General features: G+C 50.9%; 1 protein-coding gene across 8 annotated transcripts in view; it reads right to left on the minus strand.

The window, feature by feature from the left end:
- Positions 1–5,859: 5,859 nt before the first annotated feature.
- GLCE (glucuronic acid epimerase) overlaps positions 5,860–24,588 on the minus strand; it is a 46,556-nt gene continuing 27,827 nt past the window's right edge. For 6 of the 8 annotated variants that reach the window (XM_083851276.1, XM_083851277.1, XM_083851274.1 and 3 more), the window contains 3 exons: positions 16,786–17,345; positions 12,779–13,024; positions 5,860–9,762 (listed from right to left, as the gene is read on the minus strand). In XM_083851276.1, the coding sequence (XP_083707402.1) occupies positions 8,738–9,762; positions 12,779–13,024; positions 16,786–17,332 (1,818 nt within the window). In that variant the 5' untranslated portion in view covers positions 17,333–17,345 and the 3' untranslated portion in view covers positions 5,860–8,737. Of the gene's footprint in view, positions 9,763–12,778; positions 13,025–16,785; positions 17,346–24,588 lie in introns of those variants that run through there. The other 2 variants (XR_014588884.1, XM_083851278.1) reach the window with 2 other exon arrangements.

Consider the following 24,588-nt stretch of genomic DNA (forward strand, 5'->3'; position numbering starts at 1 on the left):
CGACTCCTGTTTTTTTTTTTTTTTATACGATCGCCGACACGAACCTATCCAGCCGCTCAGCCCAGCGCTCTGCTTATTAGCGCTGGCAGCGGGGAGCTGCTCGCTGCCAGCCCTTCCACCTCGCAGCTCTGCCTTAACGGCGCTGCCAGGGGAGGTTTCGGTCGGGAACTTTGACCCCGCGCCGGGCAGCGCGCACCCGCACGGCGATGGCACCGGCCCCGCAGGCTCCCTGCTTCCCAGCCCCGCTCACGACGTCGGCCCCAGCCCCGTGCCCGCCCCGCAGCCCAGCCTCGTGGTCCCAAATCCGGTGGGTTTCGCCCCGCCGTGCTCGGCAGGGCTGCGGCAACGCAGCGAAGCCTTCCGGCAACTGGTGCAGCCAGTTGGAAACCAGTGGAAACTTCCCAGCTGTAAATGGTGTTTTACGGGTTTCGGGCAGAACCCGGCTGTAATTTTTTTGCGGCTAGATAGGAACGGAGCTGGAACACAACTGTGCTAGCAGGGCGGCCTGGGGGATCTGCAAAAACAGCCGCAAGCACAAATCAGCTCCTGCTTTCCCGTGTTCCTGGGGTCAGACCAGCAGGACAAGGCGTTTGCGGGGGGAAAGTTACAGGATACACATCATGCAGTCAGGCCAAAAAGCAGGGAGTGGGGATGGGGACGGGGATGGGGATGGGGGTGGGGACGGGGATGGGATGGGGATGGGGATGTGGATGGGGATGGGGATGGGGATGGGGATGGGGATGGGGATGGGGATGGGGATGGGGATGGGGATGGGGATGGGGATGGGGATAGGGATGGGGATGGGGATGGGATGGGGATGGGGATGGGGACGGGTTGGGGATGGGATGGGGATGGGGATGGGGCACTGCCAGAGCGCCCAGTGCCTTCTGCCAAGATCTGTGTACCCCAAAATCTCATGGGGGGAACACGCAAGTGGCACGTCTGTCCCTGTGTTGGTGCAAATGCCCGAGCAGCCCCGCTCGGGGGAGCTGGAGCCACTGAGCTCAGCCCCGAGGCGTTGCTCCAGAGCTGGCCGGGATTCACCGCAGCGGCATCCAGCTCCACGCCGGCCAGAAGCGAAGTTCAAAGCCGCTGTCAGAGCCCAGCTCCCTGGGAGCTGCGCTTTTACTGAGCGCTGCTAAATGTCAGAGAGGATGAAAAATGAAAAATTGGTGTTTGAGTGTTGGCCAGGCCCTGCTGCCCGGGTCGGTGGGTGCTGGAGCCCCACGAGAGCCCCACGCGGTTGGGCAAAGGGAGCGATGCTGACCTTGGGGTGCGCTGCAGGCGAGGGGCACCCCTGGGAAAGCACCAGGCGGGTTTTGGGGACCCAGCTGGGGCCAGCAGGCGGCTGCTGGGAGCTGGGGTCTGAGCGGTGCCGGCGGTGACATCCAGGGGCTTGGGGACAGGCACAGCGCCGGCTCTGCTGCCACTTCCCCTCCAGCCCTGGGGTGCCGTGCGTCCTGGGGGGCACCGGGCACGCACATCCCTGCAGATCACCCCCCAGGTGTGCACAGACAGCACCCTGTGCAGATGTGCACCCCAAAGCACCCCCGTGCAGCCCCTGCACGGCCTGGGGGCAGCGCGGGGCAGCGGTCCCAGCAGGCACACGGACGTGTCCGAGCTCACCAGGGCCGCACTCCGGTTTCGGTCACTTCCCAGCTGTGACCTAGAGGCAGGCAGCAGCAGCGCAGAGGTGACTTTTAGCCGCCCGTGGTACCGCGGGACACGGCGCGTGTTTGCTGAGCTGCGGTCAGACATCCGCTGCCCAAACGTGACTCAGCCGGGAGCTGCGGGGACGCGGCCGGGGTCACATTCGGACCCGTGTCCGAGCTCCCAGCAGCTCGGGACGTGGCCACGTCACGGTGCCGAGCTGCCAAACGCCCCCACGCAGCCCCGGCCGGGGACACCGCGGCTGAGCCCAGCTCCCTGCTGATCACAGCGGTCAGGGTGAGCAGGATCCGGCCTGCACAGGGACCCCGTCCCACCGCCCCCTCCATCCGGGTCTGACGCAGATGCTGGTGATGTCAACGTGCTCTGAGCACATACATATATATTTTTTCTATTATTTACTTAAAATTAATTGGAGGGTCTGGGCATGGGCTTTCCCAAAATTTCAGTTGATGGGGCGCAGACCAAGTGTGGGAAGTTTTCTCCCCAGCGCTCGCAGCTCCCCAAAACCTCCGAGCAAGAGAAAATGGTCTCAGGGGAGAGCCGAGCACCCCTCGCCTGCTCCCAATCACTGCGGCACCACAGCGGAGCCGCTCACGGAGGTGCAAAGGGAGAGCTGGTTAATATTTAATTTAGCCCCGAGCCCGCGTGTTTAATTACGCACATTTAATTCTTCTCCACCTTACTCGTGGCCTGCCTCAAGCTCCGCGTCCGCAGCGCTGGGGCCGCAGCCCCGCGGGGCCGGATCCTGCCAAGCAAGGGGGGGCCGCGGCCCCTTGTTGCCAAGAGCCATCGCAGGCAGGAGGCTCGAAGCAGCAGCCGAGCAGGATCCTGCCTCACCCCCCTCCGTGTTGGGTGGGAAAAGCCAGGGACAAGGAAAAGGCGAAGGCGGCAGGAGCAAAAGCGGAGGATTTGGTGGGAAAACGCTTCGAGAAACCATCCCAAACCTGTCCGGGGCCACCAGCAGGAGGAGCGAGGGTGGAAGGGGCTCGTGGGGGGTCCCTGTGCCCCGGAGCCTGGCCCGTGCCTGCCTGCTACTGAAATAAGAAATAGAGGACATCGGTGGGAGCTGGTGGCCCCGTGGGGCTGCAGGGGCCCGTATGGAAAGCCCCAATCCCCCCCCCGGCACATCCCTCGACCCGGCACGCAGCTGGACCCGGCTGCTGGCACCACGCAGCGCCCGCGATGGATTTCTGGCTCCGGCCCGTCTTAATTAATATTTTTAATTACAAAATGGATGCGCTGACAGGTTCTGCTCGCAGGGCACGGCAGAGGGAGGATGGTGCCAGCGCGGGCGCTGCCGCCGCGCTGTGGGAGGAGGAGGAGGAGGAGGGGGGCTGGCGCCTGGCCGGGAACAAGCGCTGCCCGCGGGGAGCGGGTGCTGAGGGGGAGCCAAACCCTTGCGGAAACCCAGAGCAAAAACCCTGCGGAGCCAAAGGATGGAAGCCTGCGGTGGAAAAGGCCTCCTTACACCCTCCTCATCCTCGCTTTCCTGCAGCGGCTGCATGCCCGTGGCACCGAAAAAGGGCCCAGCTGGTTCTGCCGAGCCGCGTGCTAGGGCACCACATCAATGTTTAACGCGCCCTAAGCAGCTCATCCCTCGATTAAGCACACGGCAGCCAGCCCTGCGGTCCCCGGACAGAGGGAGATGGCAGTTTACCACCAGCTGCTTCTGCTGACATTTGGTTGTTCAAACAAGGCCCGGGGAAAACAAAAAGACACAGCGTGGCAGAGCGCAGCGTCCGTCAGAGCCCGCCAAGCCCTGCCAGCACTTGGGACACAGAAGGGATTTCAGTCAGAAGGGCTCTTTATGATCAAATTAACGGGGTAGTATTCCCCACCCAGGCAATGCCATTTGGATTCGGTGGTTTGTTTTGTTTTGTTTTTTTTCCCCCGGTAATGGGCTTTGCAGCGGCAAGTCTATTTCGATGCTTCCTGCACACAAGGGGCCAGGCGTGCCTGCTCGGTGCCGGAGCTCCCTGAGCCCCAGCGCTGCGGAGGCGATGCCGGCCGGGAGGGGAGCGGAGCAGCCCTGCGGGACAGCACAGAAGGGGCTCACGGAGCAGTCCCAGCTTGGGTAGCCGCAGCCCCCGAGCTCGCCCCGGGGCTGCCTTACCCCTGTGGCACAGCTACGTCCCCTCCAGCAAAATGCAGACTCCTCGCCGCCCTAGTCCCGGAGAAGTGCCATCCCCTCCAGGTTCTTTGGAGTTCTTGGTCCCAAAAGATGCTCAGCCTTCCTCTGGAGGACTGCTGGGGACACAACAGCGCCAGGAATCAGCTCCGAATCTCCAGGTTGCTTAAAAAAGCCCAAGCCCAGGGCTGGGGCCTCGCAGGGTGAAGCCCTGGCTGGGGCAGCCCGGGGAAGCTCCGTGCATCAGGGCTGCCTCGCGTTACCCCGCCAGGGTGGCAGCACGCCACTAAACCGTGATGGATCCATTTAGAGGGGAGCGCCTCGAGGCCACGGCATCGCTTCAGCTCCGGAAGGCGATCAAGACGTCCGCAAACATCTTCAGAGCAGGGTTTGTGCTGACAGAGGGCCAGGAGGCTGGCGGGGGGGAGATGTGCTCCGTGCATTTCAAAGCTGGCCTCGCTGCCTGGCTTTGGGGAGGGAGGCACGGGGTGGCGCAGGGGGGTGGCTGCACGCGAGGCACTTTCCTACTGCAAAACACCACTAAAAAAAGCCTTGCTTTGGGGACACGCAGCCCGCCTTCACCACCACCAAGAACACGACGTGCTGGCAGCACCGCGAGGGTGAGAGCTCACATGCCTGGGGCCGCGCACCCGGTACCGTAACACGGGTTCCTGCACGGGTGCCTGCAGGGCACGCGGGACGGATCCTGCGCTGGAGGCCAGGGCATGGCAGGGTTCCACCACTTCTGGACAAGATAAGTGCCTGCATGTGCTCCTCCTCCCTCCGTGGTGTGAAACACACAAGGGAAGGAGCAGAGGGCTGCCCCTGTGCTCTTTAGCCCGTTACTGCCCCGCGCCAGGTGCCGCACGCCGTTCGAGGAAGAGCTGTTCATCTTCACTCAAACCAGCCGCGAGCTATTCAGCAAGTTGCTCGGAGATACAAATTCAACGAGATGAGCTATTAAAATATTCACCGCCCTGAAGACAGCGAGTGCCAGGACGTCTTTCAACATTTGCACTTCACCGTAGCGAGACTCAGCCCTGTTGAACACACTAAACTGCTGAGTGCTCGACACTTAAATAGCTCCTTCCATTTTGGGAAGAGATTAGTAAAGTATAGAAGCAGCTATTTAACATTCAGGAAGTGCAATGCGTACAGGGGAGTTATCAATCACTCCCGGCAGATGGTAAATGTATCTCCTTTCACCACAAACTGAGCAGCAAACATTCAAATTCATCACCAAGACAACATATTTAAATCCTCTTCTATTTTCAATTCATACGTTTTTAAACTGCTAAGTAATGAAAATCAATATTTTCGCCCACGCCGCTGGGAGGGAGCCTCGGAAGCTCTGCCCGGCCGGGGAAGATGCGCTCCGCGTATTTCAGTCACGCAAAGTTATCCGCGACGAAGCCAGACGTGACGGCCCGCGGGCAGGTCGCGCCTGCGGCTACGGCAGCGCCAACTGGCCGCAGCCCAGCGAGCTCCGGTGGAACAGCGATTTACCAGCACTTTTACCAGCACTTTTAACAGCACTTACACATCGAGGGAGGATGCAGCGCGGTCCGGCACGGAGTGGTAGAGATGGGCTCAGGTGACCTCAACTCCCCTTCGGGTGGGGGGGAATTTTGATAGAAAGTAGGACTTGCACACGCTTTTAGCTGAAAACAGGAGGAGACCAGTGCTCCTCTTGCACAGATCATTACTAAATCTCAGCTCTGTTAGGGTGTTTCTTCGATGACCAGTTATTTAAAACGCACTTCCCAAAAATTACATGAACTCCAAATGAGATGCATTTAGCAGAAATAACTCACGTCAGCAACACACTGCGTGCACTTTACTTGAGCAGACAGAGAATATACACCTCTGGCCCTTATCCCAAATCAGAAACTCTTAACTGCTGAAGTAAAAACATTTTTCATCCTATTTTGGATCAAACACCTTCCAGAATTCCTTAAAAGGAGAAATCTCAAAAGACACCAAGACGATTGCTACCCAGCACTCACCTGTGGCCATACGCAGGGGGAAGGCGTACACCGAAATAACGAAAACACTCCGTGTTTGTCTTAAGATAAAAAATTTATTTTACAATCTTATAAAGCAGCTTTACATTAAGCACAAACGTTGATCCATTTACTTTGTATATAAACATAGTAGAACCTTTCCTTCTGCAAAAAGTCTTGTCTTGCCGTATATAAAACTAACATGTGCACATTGTGCTTAAACTGCAAAGTCTGTACAGCTTTACAAAGGACTACCCTTTACAAGAGCATCCTGTAAACAATTTATTGCATATTTAACACATGGTGTATATCCCACATGTAAAAATGTAGAAAAAATAAAGTACAATTACAAGGTGAATGAAAATAGCAGCTTTCAGTGAATGTCTTGCACAATGGCTGAGAAAAACAGCACTGCCACACTTGTACAGTTGTGCTTGTGTCACTGGTTTGCATATACCCATGCGTACTATGTTTCCAATGAAGTCTATGTACAGTAAGCCTCATGGAAAGGTTAAACAGATCTTAGTCTCTAAGACCTTTGTCAGCTTGAAGACTGAAAAAGCACAGGAATAAAAATTTAAGTGAATTCAATGACATTATGGGCACCGATGTCCAAAAATCCTCTCCCACTGCATAACTCTATTCAAAAAAAAAAAACAGCCAAGCAAACAAAAAAGGAGAAGCCCACACGCGAATTCTCTTCACTTCTACAACCTCTGACGGTGGGTGGTTCAATTTGTACATGTGCAAAGGCCAACAGAAATGCAGTGGAGATATTAAGGATAAGGTGGTCTGACACGACCGACTGCGCTGGCATTGCCAGCTATCGCTTCTGAGCTCATCTACCTGCTGGGCCGACTCCAATGAAGCACCACTGCACTTTTAAACTGGCATTAAAAAGGGGAAAGAAAAACAAAACAGAAGAAAAAAAAAAAAAAAGAGGAAATTGTGGCCTCAGTAAGGCACCGGTACTGCCTCTTGAGCAGTACCCAAATAGTCTCTCTAGATTCCCCAAATCCAAAACGGGCAAAAGATGGAGGAAACACGCAGGAGAAAGATGTTTCTGTTTGTAGTGAGGACCAGTCATTTGGAAAGGAAGCACATTTTTCTGGGTTGGTTTCTGTGTGTGTGCACACATGTAAGTAAAAGAAAAAAATATATAAAAAGAATTCACCTCTGCTAACTTTGGTATTGAAATTTCTCCTGTGACATCCACTTTTCACATTAATGCATATGATCATATAGCATGCGTTTGCAGAGATCAAGTAATTATAAAGTTGCTTCAAATATCTGCAAGAAATAGAAAAAAGCATTACAAAAGAAAGAAAACAAACCAAAAATCAAGATGCACATTGTCCTTGTGCCCAGCGTTTTTGTGATTTGAATCAGCTTTGTTCTCCATACAAACACCTTAAGCTCAACCCCCGCCTACACATACAACATGTAATAGGATCAGTGGAAAAACCCCGAAGCTAGTACATGTCCTTACCACGCTGGTGCATGTCGGGAGCTTTCGAGCCCGGGACTCGGAAAGCAAACACCAGCATGCCTTAACAGAGCTGATGACCTGATATTTGCTACGCTACCAAACTAAACAATACCGATCTAATGATGCAATCGGTTGGTTTTACTCTTCTGGATCAACCAGGAACCTCCATGCTGAGAAGGCAGACCCGCGGTGGGTGTAAAGGATTTATAAATACGAGGAAGAAACCGCCTGGTTTCTCCTGCATTACGACAGTAAAGTAAAAGCGTTTGGGTTCCGACGCGTTTGGTTATTGCACAGGTCCCCTTGCTCGCTCGGCAGAGCCACGACAACAAAGCACACCGAGTAAACCAGGGCTGGGGACGTCACGACCCCTGACGTTACGAGCGAGACGGCCGGCAGAGGCGAAACTTGATGTTAAAGCACAGACGGAGCTGGAAAGCCCTATGGGGTAATTTACATTTTTAAAGTGCTGGATATACTTAAGCAGGTTAAAAATGAAAATCACCATAGGACAACGTTAACTATCTCAAATCAAACTTCCTGTGTGCTACTCGAAGTGAGCTCCACGTCACGTTCAGGAATTTACTACAGGTCTCCCAGCGAATGTAGTTGCCAATGTTTGCAGAAACCTCTCGGATGGAATTAAAAAATACAGTACAAAACACTGGGCTCCACGACACGAGATTCCAGCTACCAGGGAGGACGTGACACCAGCAAACCTTGTAAATTTGGCTTCATAAAAAAGGGGGTGCCATGGCTGCAGCCTTTCCGCAGCCCACGTGCCCCACCGAATTGTGCTTAACGTGATGTGACTCTGAAGCCTGAACGTTGTCTGTGGGTTTTCTGTCCACACATCTCTAAAGAAACCATACAGATAAAGGATCTCCATATAGAGAATTAAAAAAAACCTGTGTATTTCTCACCCCAAGAAAAGAATCCATATAAAAAGAAACACCTTGAAAAAGCTACGCTGTCCACTACCCAGGCTACAAGTAAATACACATTTACTGCATTACACCACATGATCCGTTACGCTGTTCCAACATATACACATCGAACTCCATTTTTAAAGAGGCCACATACTAACTTTTCAGGCAAGTGCTGGACTTTAGAGACCTGTATGGCTTCTGTAAATATTTTCCTGCAAAACGGAAAAACAAAGACGTCCCCCAGCTCAGGAGCACAAACGGGTTTTGCTTCGTGCGGCTAACTTCACGGTGGAGCACTAAGGACAGGTGAGCGAGCTGAAGTTCCCGAATCCTACCCATCAGACCCAAATATTTTCACACTGGAATGCAATTATTTCAGGAGATCAGTTCTAAGGATCACTTCTTTGAAACGGTCTGTAAAAATTTAGTATGCAACCTTTTGAAATGTACCTCCGCCGAGCTCCGAGGAGCCAACCCTTCCCGCCGACAGCAGGCACGGGGGTTTTGGTCGTCAGCTCTAGTTGTGCTTTGCCCTGCCGCCCCGTAGGTAGCTCTTCCACCGCTTGACGAACTCTTTGAAAATCGGGGACTCGTCGATGGTGCTGAGCAGCTGGAGCTGGTTGATGTGGGTGGTGTGATAGTCCCAGCGGGCCAGGTTGGGAGCGGTGCCGAGCATGAAATGCCGGAGGTCGTAGATGGTCCCTGAGCCGGTGTCGTAGAGGGGCAGCATGGCCTTCAGGGACTCCATGCCCCGCTCGTAGAGCACCCGCGCCTCCTTCCCCAGCTTCTCCCCGGCCGTTTCCTTCAAGTCATAGAGCCCGATCAGCGAGTACATGAACCCGTTGAGCACGAAGGAGCTGGGCGAGGTGGGGTACTCCTCGTACCAGTCGTGCCTGTTCATGAACACGGCTTTCACCCCGTGCTGCTCCGACGGCAGCTTGTAAGGCGCCGTGGCCCGCAGGGCCGAGCTGAGGAACGTGTGGTCCTTCGTCAGCAGGTAGGCCCTGACCAGCGTGGAGATGGCCTGGCCCTGGGCCATGGCCGAGTACCAGCCCGGGTCCAAGGACTTAAAGCCTTCCCCCAGCTTCCGCGTCACCATGATGGGCCAGCCGCCCCGCTCGTCCTGGTTCCTCACCAGCCAGCTGCTCGCAGCGAAAAAAGCCGCCATGTGAGCCGTGGCCGATATGGTGACGTTGTCGAGGAAGCCCCTTCCCTTTGCTACCAGCCTGACCACCTTCTTAGGCATGATTTTGGTCTGCTTCACGGCCTTCGTGTTGGAGAGGCCCACCCCCTTCCGCAGGTCGGTCACCAGGTCTCTGGTGACGGTGCTCCAGCTGGTCCGGGGCCCGATGCCGTAGTAGATGTCCCGGTCCTTGAAAGCAATGAGCTGCGTGTTGGAGACGTAGTGCACGGTGAAGAGCTGGTTCTTCTCTGTTGTCTCCAGAACCACGGAAATGCTCCCATTCGTTATGAATTTGAGATCGAAAGAGATAATAAAATCTCTGCTGTTCCCAAGCTGCAGAGATACCCCCTCGGTATTTTCTGCAAAACAAACAAATAAAAAATTGTCAGTGGTAAAGCCCTCATTTTTGCAGAACTATTTAAGATAGCAAGCGCAGCTTCCAGAGGTAACCAGCTACCAGACAAAATCCAAATGCTTTTAGGGTAGCTGATCAATAATTCAAGCGGTCTCTTCTTTCCGTACATATATTATTTAATTAAGCATAAAAGTAAATCCGTGCGCGGCGGCTGACTCCAGCAGCAGCAGGGAGCATCCCACGCTAACGCGCTGCCGCACCGCACCGAGCAGCAGGAGCGCCAGGGGCTCCACAAATTGCTTCATCCGACACATCTGAAAAGTGAACGACAGAGGGGTGCAGCAGGGGCTGGCAGAATTTGGGGTAAAGGAAAGCTAAGGAACGGCAGGATCTTACTGCTGCCTTCAGTTGGTCCCGGGAGGACGCAGAGCTGGACTTCCGCAGCGCACAGGGACAGGACGAGGCTCAGCAGCCACGTTGCAAGAACATAAACCCCAACCAGGCATTAGGGTGACAAGAGAAAGACAAGGGGAGAATAAATTCCCCCCTTTGAGCGTGCCGGACACCTGAAGTTGGTGTCTCGCTGCCTCCTCTTCGGTAGCTCAAAATATAAGCCAACAACCACCCTTTTGTTCCAAACTGGAAATTTAACTTGGCAGGAAGAAAAACAAAACCGGGGCGTCACTCGTAGAGCCGCATTTCTGAATAAAGCCCTGCTTTCAGCAAACAAGCTGGGAGTGCTGAGAAGCAAGTATTTAGGATCCTGCTGGGACTAACATTTACATCTGTGATTTCTTCTTTCCCGAGGTGTTCCAAAAACCAGTGCTCTGATTATTTTAACGGAAAGAAAAATAAAATAATATAGAAAGACTAACATGTTAAAATTATTTATTAACCCCTCCATTGGCAAAACTCAGTTTAATTAAAATATATATATATGCATTAAATAAAGCTCCTAGGCAATACCACATAATGAAACCCGGTGTTCTCTCTCAGCCTAGATTTTAAAATGTAAAATCAACTCCTCCCCACAAAACCTCCACTAGAAGATCAAAGGGCTAATTAGTTTGTAAGGCTGTGCGCAAATCCTATAGCTTTGAAGGCACAGAGGGATGATAAACACTTAAAGACAGTCATTTTGAATTAACGGCTTTTCACGGAATAAAACTCTCCTGTGTGAGGCAATTGTTTTCTTTTTTGCTACTTCTTGATGTGTGAAATATCCCATAAATATTTCTGTGCGCGGAAAGTGGGTTATGGTCAGCCTTCCCTGAATAACAGAGGCTTTTCCCTATCTCCCCAACTCATCTATTGCATTTTGCATCACGACCGTTTCCACATCTTGCATTGTAGGCTGCTATTGTAGTGTACCTATTATTTTGACTGAATGTCATGTTTTCAAATCTTTGAAAGTAAAAGCTTCCCTCCTTTGAGTTTTGGAGATCAGCATCTGCTTTTGGAAAAAAAAAAAAAGCAGAGCGCTTTGCTACACAACATTTTGCTCCGATGAAGAATCTAATTAAAAAAAATCACACAATTCCTGCCAACCAAGCTTTACTGTTCCTTGTAAATAAATGCTTGTGTGATAACAAAGTGAATTATAATAGAGGAAAAGTTTTCAGAAGCAGAGGAAAACCAAAGGCTGCCTGTTCTCTGTACAGCCTTAAGCGCCCATAAATCCATTACTTAAGGCCATCTAAGATGAGTGGATGCATACTGTGGCCTTCAAGCCCTGCAGATTACTCTGCCATCAATAAAGGATGAGGAGAGAATACATAGCAGATCTTTTAGCCTTTCCTCTCCCTGTATTTATCTACTACAAAGACACGAGAGTGTTCGACATTTTTTCCCTAGAGACCCAGGCCTAAGGTGCCAACTGAAAATTACTTCATTGTCTTTTTAAGTAATGGACTCATTAATTCTAATGGGTATTGATTGAAGAAAAATACATTACGTCCTTATTAATGAGCCTGTCCTAGCACAAAGGAAACTCTTGCATGAAATAATGAATTTCTCAAAATAAACCTCTGCTAAGTACAAAACAGAATATTTTAGAAGTCAAGAGGCAGCAACAAAATGCACCTCCTGCCTCTATGGGCGACGAGAGCCCGTGTGCAGCCCCAGACCTCCAGGACCAGCCGGGACGTGGTGGGGACAGCTTTGAGCAGCACCTCGAGTCACAGCAGCTGCCACAGGGGAGTGGGGCCTCACGCCAGCGAGCAAAGTCCCACCAACATCACGTCTGTGTTGGCCAGGAGTCACTGGAGGAGCTTTTGGTGCCCGTCTATCCGTAGGGGTTGCTCTCCTCCCTTAAAGAGTGGTGTAAAAACCCTTAGAAAAATATTTGTCGCCCATGCATGATCGCTCCAATATAAAAGCTGATCTAATTAGAGAGACAGATCCTTCCTGAACCAGCAGCTCAGGGCAGAAGGCACGAAAAGCCCATCCCCTGCCCTCTGAAAATACTGACACTGTACGTGTGTTAACCTGGGTTAATCAGAACTGAGGGCTGCACGGCGCTCCAATTTTGCTAAAATAATTGCATCCCAAAGAAGAGGGACACAGGGTCCAACCGGCCAGTCACACGTGCTACATTTGCTCAAGGCTGAAAATAGCCTTTATCTGTCATCTCTCAGCAGAGGCTTACCACACGTCAGCACCATTTCCCAGCCTTCACAACTGGTTAAATATTTTTGCTTCTATTTTGGAACAGAAGCTAAAAGGCTCAGGAAATGCGAGCGCAGCTTCTCTGTCAAGCTGCATTGCCCTCCATGTGTACATCCACACATTTTTTCATTAAAATAACGGTATTGCAAAAAGCAGTGCTGGAGAGACAACAGAAGAAAAGAAAAACTCCAGAGGTATAGGAACTCAACGGCATTTTCGGGAGAGGTATTAAGGATGGAAAGTCACTTAGGATGTACAAAACCACATTAATCGTGGAAAGTTAAAGCTCCCTCGGTACCACCTGAGCAAATTAACAAACGTGGCTGAGCTGCTATATATTCACGATAACCCACCTGGAGCAACAAACTGTTTAACGCTTGTGAACTTGGCTTTGTCGGGCACTGTGGAAAGAGAACAGCCTTTCGGTACCGTCCACTCCGCGGACCTGCCGGCTTTGTCCTTGTCTTCAGCTGTTTCGTACACCTCGATGTGAGGTGGCTTCTCCGTCAGGTTCTTGCTGTAGTGACTTAACCCATACTGTGCAATCTGGATGGGATAGAAATAGCCTTGAGGTCCCCACTGGGTGGATAACGGTACACCTACGAGAGAGGGAGAAAATGAGTATTTTAGCAGCACATTCTGGAAAAACAGCGTTTGCAGCCCTGCACGCTCCTCCTCCTCCATTCCCCATCACCGCTTTACTTCTGGCGGATGATATTTGTAGGCGTCACTATTATTTAGACTCAAGGAAAGTCCATCTCAAGGAACGAATTACTCCCATTTACACTGGGATCCGTGACCAGTCAAAACTGAGCAGAGGGGAACGGCAGAGAAGTCCTTATCATGGCCTTCCATGCATTCTCATTTAATTGTTTACTGAAGCATCATGCTTATTTTAAAATACATTTAAAATGCCCTAATAGATTTTTTCCCCCTACCCTGGGGACCACTGAATCTCCAGACGACGTTACGTATAACGCAATCCCTTTAACGCCGCATCAATCTTTTCCAATTAAGCGTATGTGCTACGACTAGATTTCGGTTAGAGCTACTTGATGCTCAAAGAGCAGCCTACCCAGCACCCACAAACTGCTCCAATTACCCTACGAGGGCAGTCGGAGACGATGCTTGAGCCAGGCCCTCCACGCAGCACCAGCAGAATACACCCCGATTCTGCCACCCAGAGCTGTCCCTACACAAAACCCACCGCGCGAGCTCGATGTCCCACACCACGCTCGGTTAAAACCTCCGCCTTCCGTGAGGACGGCCAGCAGAGATGCTCCTGCAGAAACCCTGCCGAGCTCCAGCCTCTCCTGCCTGCCCTTCACCAGCTCCCCGGAGGCCCAGCCTCAGATTTTCAGCGGAAAAAACCCAGCGCCGCGAGCTGCCTGCTGCATCAGTGCTGCGTGTGGAACGAATACGAGCCGCACGAAGAGACTTGTTTACATGCACACCTCCATAAGCGAGCAAACACACGATACTCCGGATAAAATGGATAAAAACAGAACTCTCCCAAAGTCTTGAGTTTTATTTGGAACAAATACCCAACCTCAGCATATCAATCCAAAGAGGGAATCCACCACTGCGACCCTCCTGCAGGAAACCAAGCATATTTAGCACTGTAAGCCTTTGCATGCACGTAAGAAAAAGGAAGATGGAAATAAACAAGTTGGCATTTGCACCATTTTCCCCTTCGGCAATGTCAAGCTCAGAAACTAATTTTGCCTGAAACGTGGTGCAATGAAAATATTGCTTAAACTCAATGGAAAAAGATAGATTTTCATACATATTTCTGTGCCTCGTGTTGCTAACAGATATTACTGATGGAGATGTGATGGTTGACTGCTGCCTGAAGAGAAAGCCATCACGGGAAATATTTAAATACCGCGTATTATCTCAACTCCTGAAAGCCAGCGCGCTCATTAACGTTAAGCATTTTCAGTTAAAGAGCACATTCATTGAGACTGAAAGATGCAAAAAAAGAAATCTGCCGTAAGAGCTTTACTTGAAATTTATACAAGATGACAAGATTAAATTCTCCAGGTCATAGGACATAACAACACATTAACCTTGCAAAAAGAGAGAAGGTGAAAACATAACACAAGGCTTTTATCACGCAACAATATGAGAATTTCTGGGGCTGGAATGATGCAAGGCAAGAGCCTAAAACTACCTGAGAAAATGTTTTAATATTAAATCTCCTTCTCTGCAACACACGACTATTTCTCAAACCTATTTGCTGGATGCCAATAGCTCTCCTGCCTTTACAAAAGCCAGGCTCTGGCGCTACATTTCACGATGACAGCTCTTAAATCACATGCTACAAAAATGCAAGGTTTATAAATGACTAACCAAACTGTCCAGCGTTAGCCCCGCTTGTTTCTCGAGGCTTAAGTGTAAAGCAGCAAAGCACTGAGCCTCGCGGTCCCCAGCGTGCACATTTGGCAAGGCAAGAGGCTGCAGGATCCACCGCCTCGGAATTAGTTCCTACTGGATTTAGGTTTTTTTGCTGAAGCACAGTTGCAAGAGGCACTCCACACATCTTCCCCATTTCACACAAAAACTGGCAGTGCTTCAAGACCCACGTCCTACCCTCCAACAACAAAAGAAACACCCGTAGCTACTATTTATATTCCCAAGTTGTATTTAACCAGCAATTACCCCAGCAATAAGCAAGGCAAACCCCTCTCCTCAGCCTCTCGCAGCCCAAACCTGAGCAGGACAACACTCACACCGGGGGATTTGTAGCTACCAGGGTGAGTTTGCACCTTCGGTAACAAAGATGGGTTGGGGAAGTCCCTGCTCAGAGCAGGCTCGTCCTGCTCTCACGGTGCGGTGCGGTGCGTGTTGTCAGCACCTCCTTTCTCCTCCTTTGTATGACCGCTTTCAGAGTAATTCCTTCAAACCCTGCCTTTATTACAGGAGCATGGGAAAACAGCTGTGATGGTGTTCTCCCTCTCTGCTGACACCGAAACAGTAGTAACAAATGCTGAAAAACACTGCGGCGAGGCTCTTAAAAACAAGCGTAGGTAAGGTTCAGAGGTCGAACTAAGAAATCGTCCCTTTTAACACCCTAATTTAATCGTCACAGTGTATCACAACTACCAAAAAGTTTGTGAGCTTCCTGTCTCCAAAACAGATTTGAAATTCAAAAAATATTGAACAAGAAACATGAATTTGAGTGATGCCCAAGCTAAGAAAACAAAGAAACCTTAAAAAAGACTGGCGTGCCCTGTGCATTTGTTTGTGTGAACTCTTCACAGACAAATTAATTGCTCGACATGGCAGCTCTCTGCAGTGACCGTACCAGGGGAAGAGCTCACATCAACACAGCAGAGTAACACCAATCACTGAGATGCGTGAAAATTAATGTGTTTTAGTCCTTAAGCGAAACCTGGTCTTCAATTCACAAGGGGTCACAGTATCACATTCTATAATAGTTTTTTTTTAAGTCATTAATTTTTTTAATTTGAAACCCAACAAGCATTTCCTGCGATTAAATCTTTGCCAAGACACGGGAAGACCTTGCCTACTAATTACCGAAGGTGCAGTTTAGCAAAAGCAGGAACTGGAGAGGTGCTTTAATTTGCTGCGGGGACTTAGGAGAGGAGGCTCTAAGTACTTTCCGGCCCACAGGCAGTTCTTCGAAACCTCCCGGCATTGCTCAGGGTAGCACAGCCTCTCCCAGCCCCCGGGCAGCAGCGCCCGTACCATGATTACTCAGAGCTTGCACAGGGCCAGGCATTGACAGAGCTAATCCCACGCTGAGCAAAACATCGTCGGCTTTTCCGGAGCAGCCCACAGCGGATGGATGGTCTGACCGGTATAATTTGAGCACCACCCTGGCCACACAGGGAGAGTGGATATTGTTAAAGCACCGTGAGCACAAAGACAAAACCCGAATGTGGAGCAGCCGGGCGGTGTCCCAGCTGCCGCTGGTGCCGTTTGGCTCAGTGAGCATCAGCCGTGCCATCCGTGTCCGCAGGGAAGTGGGAGTCTCTGCAGAAACCAGGGCCAGGCCTGGGGGTTTTTTTTTGGTTTTGTTTGCTTGTCTGAAAAATACTTTTGGCTCCCTGACAGACACTGCAAGCGTCAATGACCACGCCAACACCTGACGGCAGCGCTGCAAGAGAAGTGTCCTGGCCCTCAGGAGACGGCTGCAACCAGTAACACCAGCGAGGCAGGAAGGAAGCTGGTAAAATCTCAAAACTAGTATGGCGTTGAGACTTCCAAAAGACTTCTCTGAGTAAACGGATTTTTATCTGGACCACCATGACAAAATTTAGAGCACTGTGCATCTCAAATAACAACAATAAATTTAAGAAGCATTTCAATGATAAAAAAAATGCTGAACACAAACCTTCAACACCACTTATGCACTTCACTCTGTCTCGAACCTCTACGTTGTAGCCCTCGAAGGACATAAAGACCCCATCCGGGTGGTAAGGTGCTCTTTGTGTGTATACTTTGGAGTAGCTATGAGAGAATTCAAACCTGTCATAACCATCGTACTGAGCAATTTTCCCATAAACCTCAAAGTATTTCTCTACCCAGCTGAACGGCAGGAAGACCTCGCTGCCTTCCCTCCTCCCTTTGATGGTGTGCTCGTCGTTGATCAGACAGTCAATCTCCTCATACTTCAGCCCCAGGGCTTTGTTGAAGCCTCCCACGACGGGGGGAGCCTTCTGCTGCTCCTGGGGCGAAGCCTCCTCGCTCTGCCGGGCCGCGTCGCGCGCGGGACCCTTGCTGGCGGCGGCCCCGCGGCGCTCGAGGCTGCCGGGGCTGCGGGGGAACGGGCCGGCCCGGTCCGAGGAGCATCTGTTCCACAGCAGCACCGTCACCAGCGTGAAGAGGGCGCAGATGATGATCAGAGTCTTGTAGTTGACCCGAGCTGCCAGGCAACGCATATTCACACCATACCTGAAAAATCAACGAAAAATGTCGTTAGGCAATGGTGCTGAGCAGGCCTGGCACCAGAGCTGTTCACAGAATCACTCAGGTTGGAAAAGAACTTCAATGTCATCATGGCCAACCATCAACCTGACCTGAATCCCACCACTAAAGTATGTCCCTCAGTGCCACGTCCACGTTTCTTCAATACCTCCATGGATGGGGACTCCACCACCTCCACGCTGTTCCCTCGGGTCCTGTCGCTGTCCCCAGAGAGCAGAGCCCAGCGGCTGCCCCTCCGCTCCCCGTGAGGGAGCTGCAGGCCGCCATGAGGCCTCCCCTCGGCCTGCTCAGAGCGGAGCAAACAACCACAAAATGGCTGGCGTTGGAGCCACCTCTGGGCACCTGGCCCAGCCCCGTGCCCAAGCAGGCCGCCCAGGACCACGTCCAGGCAGCACCAAGTACCCTCAGCCATTCCTTGTACACCTCACCCTCTAGATCTTTCACCATCTGTTGCCCTCCTTTGGACCTACTATTTCTCCATCCCCTGACACTGTGATCCAGCATTTGTTCCTGCTAAGTTTCATACAGCCAGCGATCGCCCCAAGATCTGATCCATCACCATCTCCCTGTAGGGCCTCTCCACCCTCAAGGGAATCAACGGTTCCTCCTAATTTAGCATCGAATAAAGCACCTGCAGAGCCTTGCTTCCGTGTAAGGTGCTGCCATGTGCACCCCATGACGGCATTTTGTGAGAAGGGGACAGGTAGGGGCACCTAGGAAAGAATTTTTTTTTATCCAGCTCTCCCCTTCATTCTTTCTCCAAACCACGACAAACGTACCGAGCAACGATTCACCCTGGGCTGTGACAACAGAGCAGCATGTCACGCTTTGTCAAACGCAAAGGGCACATTGGAAACAGCAGCCACGGCCGGCCGCGGCGCTGGGTACAGTGCTTGACGTTGACGAGAGGCTGAGAAATCCCCGGGGAATTGGCGAGCAGACCCTCGCCAGCACAGGAGGAAGACAGGCCCTCAGCAAAACGCCACCGCCTCCGGCACAGCGAGAGAGGGCTTCCAGCAGAACAGCCCTACGATCAAAACCTGAATCGAAGCCGGCCGCAATCGCTGACACGAAAAGGGATGTGTGTTTTCCCTCTTTATTATTTTTTAAAAGCGCAACAGCGAGCTATAAACAGTTTTGGAGATGAAACTCAGTGCTGGATCGATACACACCTCAGATGCACTTCCAAAACAGCAATGCGCGTGGAGAGGAGCACGGTGCCGGCACCAGGCATCTGCGGCGCTCTCGGCTCCCGCAGCCCCTGGTGAGGCTGAGGACAGACGGAGGCAGCGCGAGGCTGTCCCAGGGACGGACAGACTTCCACAGACGTGCTGGGGACTCACCGCGCTTGCTCCCCGAGCAGGAGGCAGAAGCCACAAAAAGGCTCTCTGTGCTTTATTTTTCCCTGCGAGATGAATCTCCTGCTGCGTGCAGTGTGCCCCAACACCGCTGTCACACCCCAGCAAGGAGCAAGGCCGAGCAGCGCGAAGACAAAACCCAGGAGTTTGAGTGATTTTTGAGTGATTTTGCACAGCCCCACTGACCCTGGGGAGAGGGACGAGGAGGAGCACCGAGGGCATGGCAGAAGCCGCGAGATGCCCTCTACCAGCCGTGCCCACCCGCCACTGAATGAGAAGACAAAAAAAAAGGATTAAAAAATATTCTGCATCTCTGTGTTTTCTAACTGCATCAGCTGCTATGGAGAGCCAAGCCCTGAGCTTTTATCAGCTCCAAGGCCCATCTTAGGATGCTCACCACCAGGCGCATTTGGGCTTCCCACACCGGAGCCAGAACCGAAGAGGGGAACCAAAACCCACGGAGCTCCTGAAGCACAAGTGCCCCTGGTGCCGTCCTGTTAAATGAGGAACTCCGGAACCCACCCAAGTCCGGCCGACAGACACGCACACAAGTTCACCGCACACGAGGAAGAGGAGTTTCACCTCAAGCTGCCCCCCCACCTTTTTTTTTTTTTATTTTTAAATGGAAACAATTCTCTCTCACCAGTTTTATGCTTCCACACCGTAAGCACCATCTGGTCATTTAAAACTGGACTTTAAAAGATAAGTGTCTTATTTTCTGAAAGCCCAGTTTACTGCAAGCTTTTAGAGGACATAAATTTATATCTAATTGTATTTTTATGGAAATGCTAGCATAAGAATAAATCCAATTTTCTGCATCAGCAGATAATTTTTAGTGATGATGCTTTCAGGATGACCCCAACAAATACGCTCTGCTCTTTTTACACACAGGGATAATTCACTTTTAAATAGAGAATAACATTTCTGACACACTTCACCCCTACCTATAAAACTCCAAATTAATTAAACCATCTGCATCACCGGGGGACAGCGAGAGGGAAGGGGGAACACCAGCACCACACTTTTTATGCTCCCATTACCCCGTGTTTTTAAAGCTGTGCCTGGGCACGCTGTTACAATCAGCTCTGATTTTATTTGGGTTGTGCTTGGGAAGCAGAGATGCAATTCCTCACCCTCGGAGAGCTGGTGGGACGGGGCACCCTTCCTACCCCTACTGACTGGGTGCTACGGCCCGGCCCCAGGGCCGGAGCCCAGCCTCATCCAGCACTCCATGGTGAGGCTGCTGAAATATTTAGCTTTTACCAACCAAAAACGAACTAAAGAGGACTCGGAAAGAAAAGTGGAGTATTTGCAGAGACCCATCGCGTTAAATCTCAGCAGTCACCGAAAAATCTAGAACTATCAGTGCAGGAGGGAGGCTTATTGCATGTTAAATGAGTAGATGGATTTTTTTATTCAACTGCAGAAGAAAGAATTCAGAATTTCCACAGCAGAAAGAAGTAATTTAAACCTGCAAAGGGACTGTGTTAAATTGCTTTATTCCCTTGCTACTCTCATGAAAAGGATTTCATCACATAATACTTAAAAGATTTAAGGAGTGTGAGATGGGAAAGTATTTTAAGGTACGAAATAACAAATCCGTGAGACCCAGGTTTGTTTTCTCCCCTTTTTGCTAGACAGTGTAAAGGCTGAGGCTGCGCACCCGAACACCCCTAGCCTGAACCTCGAGGTGTGGGTTGTTCGTCGCCTCGGTCCCTATTCCCCAGTAACCCTGAAACCACGACTTTTGAAGTGCAAATGCTTCAGTGCAGAAGCCCGGCAAAAATTCCTCCAATTCCTCTGCTGAATTACGGCTCGGGGCTACAGGAGCTGGCAGCAGGACCCGGTGCGTTGCTGTAAGCGGCACAGCCTCAGGGCTCACGCTCCTCCTGCAAGAAGCGCCCAAGCAATCTACAAATTAATACCGCCTTAGTTTTCCACTGCTTCTGCACTTGCTCTACGAGCCATCATTAAACTAATTAAAATGCAGGGAAATAACATTTCTTACAGAGCGAACTGGTTTGCAGCCCCCAGAAGGGATGCATTTAGAGACATTTATTTTGCCAACTCAAGTGAGGTGTCAAGGCCTCAGAAACGTTGTTTTTAGCATAAAGAACAATGGAGCTACATGAAAATAAAGCCTTGCTACCGCTGCTTTCTTACTCCTACCTGGAAAAAGGACAAGCCTTGGTGCTCCATGCTGTGAGGTAGGAACCAGCAGTCCCTGCTGCGTATCTGAGAGTGACAGGTTCAGCTCCGGTACGCGTTTCTTAAATAAAAGCAACTTACTTGCTGCAATATTTATTAAGAAGCCTCTTTGTAAGACAGCTTTTTGAACTGCAGAACTGTGTTGAATATATTAAAAGCAGGAATTTCTCTGAAGCCCAAATCATTGTCAGATTTCCGTGTATTCAAGGGGAAACGTTAATAATATACACACATTTATTTATATATATATGTAGCCAATATATAAATGCATATAGAATTGTCAGACTTCCCGGGAAGCAGGGACACATCTGGGGACACCTCCTTGACAGCAGCTGGCCGTGTGTGCCCTCACTCCTTGATGGCTAACACTAATTTTTCCACTTACTCTTTTCCCCGAGCACTGACTCGGCCGTTTCCCTTTGATCACCGCCAGCACCAGCTGAGGAGCCTCCTTCTGCAGTTCAGCACTTCGCTCCCGGGTCCGGGAACCAGCTGGAGAACCCCCGCGACACTTAGCATTTCTTTGGTTTTCCAGGAACCATTAGAAGAAAACTATTTCAATAAACCCTTCCAGTTTTTTTTTTTTTTGTTTTTTAAGCTCAGTGGGAGTTACACAGGGGTGTTAATGCGAAAACACTGAGTTACAGCAGATGCCACAGCACATCCTCCCCCTAAGTTTTCCATTGCAGCACGTTCGGGGACTGATGCGATGCTTCCCAACAAGACGTGTCCACTGAACGCTCCCCACTTTCCTGTAGCGCTGCTTCTACATACACAGCGCCTGCATCTATCAAAGATCTTCAGCCAAACCTAATTCTAAGTGAATGTCAGAGCCTCTTGTGATTTTAGCTGTTCACCGGCATTTCATCCCTTCCTCGAGGGTTTGTGGGTTTTTTTTTGGAAGTCGGTACTATCAACACCAAAATGTCCTTTAAACAAAAGGCAGGATCTTATAATGCAAACCTAACAACTAGTGTATTTACTGTCACAACCAGTAAGAGGACTCCCTCTGTTTGAAAATCCCAAGATGACAGCGCAGAATTTCCAGCCCGGGAACTCAGATGCCTTTCCTCCCCCGTCACCGCACTCTCTACAAAGCACCCGGTAAACAGGACAAGCCTTTGAATCAGCGTGAGCATCCCTGGAAGAAGAAAGGAAAGCGAACAGAAGAACGAAATCTGGAGCCAGAAGAAGGAAGCTGGCACGAAAATGAGAAAGTGAGTTTCTGCAAGAACCCCCAGTTTCCTTTAAGGGATCATTTTGGTTAATCCCTCTTACGAGATCGGGACAGCGCTGGGCACCGCGGGCTGGAGACGACTGCTCCCCGCAGCCCCGCGGAGCAAAGCTGTGGCCCCCTGGAAAGTCAAACACCCCCCCGCTGCCAGGTAACTCGTGTTCATTGAGGGACCAGCCCTTGCCAACGTCTTTAAGAGGTCCCTTCTCGTGTGTTGTGCTCCCACCCCACGCAGTGCCCTCTGCAGCTCACTTCGCAGCGAGCCGGGCTCAGCGGGACGCGCCGTCCGTGCCAATTCCCACATCACGCTTTCGAAACACGAGATAAAATAATTGACTTATTATTTCCATCCGGAAGCCTGCCTTTCCACTGCCCTGATGCAAGAGCAAAATGCAAAATCCCTTTTCCTGCAGGAAGGCAGGGCCAGCTGCGGGCAGGCTGCGTGCCCAGGCAGGACGGTGCCACACGTGCCCCGCGGCCTCGCTGCCTTTATTTTCGCTCGGTGCCGCCCCGGTGAGCCTGGCACCCACCACCGCAGCTCCATCCGGGAGCAACCCCAGCACCACCAGCCCCAAAAACATGTGCCTTCCTAAGCGAGTGACCCAAAATAAAAAAAAAACACAACCCCAAAAGCACCCTTCCCGGAGCGAGGCCGGCAGCGAGCGAAAGCGCCCGCGTTTAACCTTGGGTGCGCTTAACCAACAACCGGCACGCAGCCGCCCGCTGAGACCCGGGAGGTCTCGGAGCAGCCGAACGCACCGGCTCTGTGTTTGCTCGGCGGGAAGACGGGCAGTATTTTTACTTAAGACCAGGGATTTCTGCCGAATAGCGATAAGCTACCTATTTACTTTGAAGCCTCTACGCCAGGCTAAGCCGTTGAGCGCAGGGAGAAAAAAAACCCAAGCAGCGACTGCCAATCTGAGATACGTTTAACCCAATATTTAAAGAAGAGACACTGGAACTTCAATAATAGCCTGATCTAAAAGTTATACTTGGCTACACACAAACCTCAGGCAGAATTTTCCCCCCATTTCCCGTTCGTTACACGCAGCAAAACACTGTTCGGTCAGTCATTAAGACTAGCCCAATGTTTTGTAACAGAGAGAGAGAAAAAAAAAAAGAACTCAGGGCTTGTTTTTAATAACTGCAGAAAATTAAATCTTTTGGATAATTTAATATCAAAACTCCTCATCCTTTGCCAAAGCTCACTTACGCCTTAAAATGAGACATTTACGGATTATTGAAACTTCCTGACAGCTCCACGCTTCCCAAATGTGTTTTGCCTGCGTCCTAAACCCGTCGATGCCCTGCCTAAAACCCCTGCCTGCTGCCCCACGCTGCTGGCAGGCTGGCGGCGTTTTGCACAACGCTACGCACCGGGGCCAACCGCTGGAAATATTCTGACAAGATGAGAATTTATCAGGGCCCGGCCAACTGGTCCGAACAGCCAAGCCTTGTTTCTACCATTTTGTGTATGCGTGATTTGTACAGAGCCCATATTCAGCCGGTATTTTAATACCCGGTGTGCCGCCAGGGTGGCTTCTTTCTTCCTTAAGCACTAGGAAATTGCAGCAGCGTGCAACCAAATGAACGTATCTGCCATAATTGAGCACAGATTACCAGCCTCTGCCGCGGCTCTTTAGCGCAGATTTACTGCCTAATCCTCGCTGCTTCCAACTCTCCATCTGTGGGCTGCCGGACAGAAAGGATCTAAAACACGGGGAGGAACCTTCATCCAGGAATTTATTTCAAGTTTCCCCTCATGCTATGTATAACGGTTAACTGCAGGAAAATCCCAAAGCAACAAGACTGTTTACAAGACTGTTTACGTTTCTTGTCCTACAGAGCGAGCATCGGTCTTCTTTCTTACTTCCAGAATATACTGCGTGCTTTGTAAAGTATTTATCAGGCTGCACTAATTAAAAAGGAAATCTACTACGGCTCAGAGCGTAATTGCAATCTCAGCTACACATAAAATAAATAAATAAGTGTCAACGACGCTGGGCAGGCAGCCACTTGGCTCGCGGTGCAAGCGATGAGCTTATCGGGGTTTCTGTGCGTACCCACTCGGTCTGCGTGCCCCAGCCCAGGCGGCCGGCCCCAATGCTCAGGAAGCTCTCGCTCACCCAGGAAGGACTACCAAGGTGCCTTTCTTTTTAATTTCAGTAAATGTAGTACAGGGTACTGCTACAGAACTTTGATGAAGTCGCTTCTGCACGCCATACTTCCCTGCCTTATCAGGACGGCCAGTTTGTAGGACCGCTGCTGTAATTACGAGCCCATTCGTTGTGCAGCCCAATAAATCTACTCACTTTGCAGATGGATTAAGCTATTAAACCCCTCACTACCGGCACAAACAATAACTCTGAAATCTAGCTGCTGCTCACAGAGGCATTACGATGCCTCCTTC

This window comes from Anser anser (assembly GCF_964211835.1).
Source record: "Anser anser genome assembly, chromosome: 10".
NCBI classification, from domain to species: domain Eukaryota; kingdom Metazoa; phylum Chordata; class Aves; order Anseriformes; family Anatidae; genus Anser; species Anser anser.